General features: G+C 35.9%; 1 protein-coding gene across 1 annotated transcript; it reads right to left on the reverse strand.

The window, feature by feature from the left end:
- Positions 1-790: 790 nt before the first annotated feature.
- LOC113776992 (probable receptor-like protein kinase At2g23200) lies at positions 791-2,126 on the reverse strand. Its single transcript, XM_027322043.1, has 2 exons — positions 1,638-2,126; positions 791-1,537 (listed from the first exon to the last, which is right to left on the reverse strand). Exons 1-2 carry the CDS (start codon positions 2,124-2,126, stop codon positions 791-793), a joined length of 1,236 nt encoding a protein of 411 aa, XP_027177844.1.
- Between the last annotated feature and the right edge of the window lie 3,874 nt (positions 2,127-6,000).

A 6,000-nucleotide genomic window follows, 5' to 3' on the forward strand; every position in this document is an offset into this window, starting at 1 on the left:
AGTTTTCAAGAACGTAATCACACCAAAAAATTTTAATTTCGATCAATCACAGGGTAGGTTAGACTCAAGTGATAAAATCAAGAAAACAAGAATCAAAATTTATTTTTGTTTCTTTTAAATGAAAAGGCGGAAGGATCTATCTTGATCAGGTTATTGAACAATAATTACCTTGTTAGATCTAAAGAGAACTCGTCTCTAGAAACCTAGTGGATTGGTTATTGATATGGAACAATAACTATCTTACTAGATCTAAAGAGAACCCGTCTCTAGAAATCTAGTGGATTGGTTATTGGTTTGAAAGAATAAGATGATGTGATCATCTTGCCTTGAACACCACAAGTATCCAAGTTAAATATTTGATACTGTTCAAGAAGAAACTTAAGTTCTCTTTTTACTAATTTATCTTCAATATCATTTATGAATAGTTAAATAAAGTTGGTTATTTATAGCCTTACAAGACTCAAAACTCTAATTTAAATTGGAAACAATACAAGTTTTCTTATTTGATTTGACACAACTTCCTAAATAAATTTGGAAGCAATTAACTACTTTCCTAAAACTCTAATTCAATTATAATAGGAAACTAACTGACTCAATTGGCTTAACTATGGTCAGCCTTTATTTCCTTTAATAACTCAAGACTAACTAACAAGTATTGTTGGAAACTTATTTAAATAAATAACAAGAAATAAGCATGACAAATTTTAAATGATTCTTGAACCCGATTGCACAATCAACCATCAATCGAATTTTCTTGAATTTGAAGGGAATCTAAATCTTCATGTTCTCATCAGAACAATACCACTGTAATGATGATGAGAACCACACCTCCAGCAACTGAACTAATAATCGCGGGCAAATGCTTGTTTCCTGATCCACTTCCATCTGGAATTGGACCTGGAAAGTTAACCAACTGCATAATCTCTACCCCATTAAGAAAGGCTGTTTGATTTCTAGAATCTTGCCGTGGGCCAATACTTACATTCATAAAACCAGAATCATCTGAATGCACCACAAAATCAATGTAAAAAGGAACTGCCGTCATGGCTGCGGTAGTTGAATCTTGTGGATCAATTTTTTGGCTAAAGTTACTATAAATATAGAGATTGAATTTCAATTTCCCGCTACCAGCCTGACTAATTACGTCACAAAAATGCACCCGGACTAGAAATTTGGCATTTCCATTTACATTGAATCCCCAAGAAACATTAGAATTTGTTTTCGGGAGAGTGACACCTTGCTGACTAGGAGCGATGTTCAGCTCTTTGGCAGTGTTATAAACAGGGTCAGGAGCATCAAACTTTGTTGCAGATCCGGGCTGGTAATTAGGCGGTGCACTACGAAATGGAGTGTTAGTGGCTGCATCCCAGAAGACCAAATAATCATCATCAGGTATCCAATTTCTCCCCAAAGTATCAGTGTCCGGTGTTACAGTCAATCCACCAACGCTAATCCTATGAACTACTTGTAAAGCATTGGGCAACAAACCATTGTAAACTCCTTTGCTTCCAGCAGGAGTAATGTAAAAAGGAGAATCCTGAATGAAGTTATCAGGAGCAAGAAAATGCTTCTATAGCATTAACAAAGGCAAAAGAAGATGACCCGGAAGGCGTGAAGTAAATTTGGAAATTCCCCACATCGATACGGATCAAGAACTCTTTAATCACAGGTGATTTACTGGTGCTACTATTTTGGACGCTGAAGTTGGATTGGAGTGAAAACTTGGAAGTTGACGCGTCGAATCTGACAGTAGCAAGATTATCTGGAGAAGTGAAAGCATAGAAGTGAAAACGTACCACGTAAATGCCATTCTGGACAAGGTCAAGATCATATGAAGATTTTTGTCTGAAAATTCTTGCAGTTTGATAGAGTGGAGAAGATGCTGAATCCGATGATTGGTCTTCTTTGGCTATGTTGCTGTGGCTTGTGGACAAGGTGAAAGAATCGGGATTGACGTCGCCGACGAAGTTCCGCCCGTAGACGGTTGTGCTGCCACTTGAGCCACAGTTGATGAAGTAGCGATCAGGTACGGTGTAAGCGGAGGTGTTGATTCCGTTGAACAACAAAAGATAGCAGCACAAATTGAAGAGGACATAAACTGTTTTTGGAGGATGAAGGATTTCCATTGAATTTTAGTGGAAATGGATGAGTTTCATCAAGATGGTTTCTTGAGTCAGTACTGTGAAGTCCACGGAATGGGAAGCCTTATAGTCTTTAGCTAACTTTTTCTCATGCGGGTACGAAATGGAAGAGGACAACACATCCGCCTGAAGCTGCATTAAATTTTAGGGATAATTTCAGACCTCCCTTCAAATTTGAAAAATTATAGAAGCCTCCCCCTAAAAAGTATGTTTTAATAACAAATGGTGACGTCAGCACAAAAAAGTACTCCCCCAATTTGATTTAACAAACAAATTAAATGCAAAAGAAATCAAATATCAGCATTACTTATTAAGTAAAAAAAATTTTGGCAACTCTTCTTTGCAGCAAAATTTAGGTCATGTTTCAAGGCATTATTTTTAATGTTTGGATTTCTTTTTCCTTTTTTTCTAATAAATTATGAAGAAATTGTTTTTAATAAATGCACCCCTACTAATCAGCTATTTATAAAACTAAGTAGAAAATCCATTTAAATGACCTAAGAATTGAATACAATGTATTACTAGCCGAGATGGAGTTAAAGCTTTTGGATAAAGAAATATTTCCGAGATGCGATTTTCTTTTTCCTTTACACCCACTTTTCACTTAAGATTTGTAAAACTGTCAAAACTATTATAGACTTTTTATAACACCAACGAAGATCAGTGTAATTTTTTAAATCTCAAGTCAAGAAAATTGGCTGAATTGTTAGAAATCTCAAGAGAAGTTTATGAAACTATTTCTAAAAATTTAAGGATCCGGAGCCCTTCCATATTTGAGTTCTGTCCAATTGGATAAAGAGTAAATCTTATATACACTGACGGTATATACACCATCACAATTGAATATACGACGACACATATGTAAAATTTGAGTTTCAAATCAAATTCGGATTATGTGTCACGTATCTAACGGTGAAAGTGTATACACTATCAGTGTATAGAAGATTAATCCTTGGATAAACTAACACAATTTTTTTTATATAAACTGATATATTATTGATGTAATCGTGAGTTTTACATCAACTTCGTTATAATTCACGTTATATCAAAAAACTTGTAGTATCAATTTATAAATTCTTAACAATTCACACAACTAGCTAGACACGATGGGACCCCTATGTCCTATCAAACTTGTGGCGGAAGGTGAGCGAAAGAAACACGACTTTGACTGCGGCAGGCGGGTTGACTTCTAGTCGTCGGATGAGTACATATTAGAGTGCGGATTCCACTTCCCAGTAGAGATTAATAGTTGACGGAGTCCACCGCTCACAAGCATGAATTCTTATTTTGATTTTTTTAGGGCAGTATTGTTTAAGCAAAAATCAGGAGTATCAGATACAATATCCTTTATTCTGTCTCAAATTAAGAAACCTTTTTTGAGTGAGAAAAAGGATTGTAGGCTTTAGGATTCTTGTGTGCTAGCTCCCTATGTTGATGCTTTTTTCTGTTGAAAAATTTCAAAAGTGTTTGTTTTTTTTTTCTTTTTGATGGGTGGAAAAGTCAGGAAATAATTACCGGATTGCATTTTTCTGAATTTTTTGTAGAAAAATTTCACAAGTATGGAAGTATCTTTAGCTAGGTGCAAGGAGTTCAACTACAAAGATAAAAAGTAAGAAGGGAAAAGAAATTTCAATTGCAAATTAAAAAAGGGTAAACAACAAAAAAGCCCCTTGTGGTTAAACAATCATACATAAAAGCCCCCTGTGATTTCATATCATACCAGTCGATACCCCGTGATTTGAATTAACGTGAAAAGTGGACGGAAATCGTCAAATATTCGGCGTGTGTCTTAAACGAACTACAAAGGCGCGTGCATATGCGAAAAACAGATTTCCACCACAAACTTTCACCTGATATGCCTACTTTGCCCTTCACTCTTTAATAATAAGAGACCAGCTTCCAAGTCTTCCGAGTCTTCATGTTCGGCCAAAATTGAAGATTGAAGGCAGCATTCGAAGCCTGTGCAAGTAATCAATCAAGCAGAGCTTACAGGCTAGCAAAGGAATTGCAGGAAACAAAGCCTTAAGGTAAAAATGTGAACTGTATCTGTATATATTCGGTCTGCAAATTCTGAAGGAAAAGTGCAGAAAGTACCCCAAGATGTCTTCCTCAAGCTCTCGACCAACAAGCGGGGGAAATGGAGGCAGAGGTCTTCGATACCAGTACAAGGTATGTAATTGTCGAAGGAAGGCAAAGCTAAAGATTGTTGAGAATCAGGTAATAATTTAGTGTGCTTCCAAGTTCACCTAGCAATAATTTAGTTAGTCCGGGAAATGCCTTACTTATCAGGAAGGACACGTTCTTACCAGATGCAGTTTCTTACGGAAATCAAGGAAACAAGGTTTGCTTTCACAAAGATATACATTACCTATGTCCACATCTTTCAGGTTATTTCCATAGTTTAGGATGGGATGTGTTTTACAACCTAAATTGAGGGGCCATATAGTATTGGCAACCAAGACTGATGTAGCAGCAGAAGAGACTGATTTGCCTGGAGCTGATAAAGATACTGGTGAAGTCTCTGAAAGTCCATTAGATGCTATTGAAACAAACGAAGATTCCTCTGCTAAATCAGATGGAAGCTCCATTACTGCTCGATCTAAGCGAACAAGACCCGTTAGGAAGAGTGACATGCCTCCTATCAGGACTGAGGATTTGATTCCTGGTGCAACTTATGTAACTTGTGATTTATTTGTTTGGCAGCTACACGTGAATTTTTTGGAATAGCATGAGAATCATTAAAGGTTTCTTTATTTCTACTCTAACAATTAGATTGCATGGATCTTGCTTGCAATTAAATAGGGAAAGGTGAATTTGACCTCTTCCATATGATTATTTGCTCTTTCTTGGGTATGTAGTTGCCACTGACATGCACTATATTGGAAATACAATTTTATGTAGTGAAAGGGAAGATATTATACATCTTATGTTTTTCTTTCCCAGTTTGCAAAATGTGCGCACTACTTAAATAATTTCTTTGATTTTGCATGAAGGTTTTAGTACCTTGTCTCTGGTATTCTGCAATCTAAAATTGCATATTTCTGTTTGTTCTAAAACATTTTTGTGGAAATAGAGTTCGTGCTGCTTTCTGTTTCTTTTGTTTGACTCTGCTGTTTAGCCATCTGCATCAACTGAGCTTCTTAGTTATTTGGGGTAAGTCCAGACAGGGCCCTTGGGGGTATGGGTTGGGGTGGGTTTTGGGATAAGACAAACTTTATCTAAACTTGATTGGTTTTTGAAGTCTTTGTCTGCAATTTTCGCTTATATCAAAAGGGTATTTTCGTCTATTCACTCAGCTCCGTCTGTTTTGACGATTTCCGTCCACTTTTCAGGTTAATTCAAACCACGGGGTATCGACTGATATGATATGAAACCACGGGAGGCTTTTATGTATGATTGCTTAATCACAGGGGGTTTTTTTGTTGTTTACCCATTAAAAAATAACTGACAATAATCATCGCAAGAAAAAAAAGCTTGTAAAGGTATCGAAGGAGAATTGGACCACTCTTCAATTGTCAGTTGGCACGTTCAGGCAAGTTGGCGCAAAAAAAAAAAATCGATGAAATTGCATTTTTTTTAAATCCTCTCACCCGCTCCAACATCCTTCTTATTAGGGTTGCAAACGAATCGAGTCGGGTTGAGTTTTGACCTAATCGAGTCAAGTCTTAACTTAGTTTTATCGAACTCGAATTGGACAAACTACCAATTTAAAGCTCGAACTCGAAAAAATAAAAAAAAAAATTTTAAAAAAAATAAATAATAAAATATTAGAAATATATAATTATAATAGTAAAATAAAAATAAAAATATATATATACTTGAGTTCACGAACCAACTCGTAAACTAATGAGTTTAATAT

Source organism: Coffea eugenioides, chromosome 7 (genome assembly GCF_003713205.1).
Source record: "Coffea eugenioides isolate CCC68of chromosome 7, Ceug_1.0, whole genome shotgun sequence".
Lineage (NCBI taxonomy): Eukaryota > Viridiplantae > Streptophyta > Magnoliopsida > Gentianales > Rubiaceae > Coffea > Coffea eugenioides.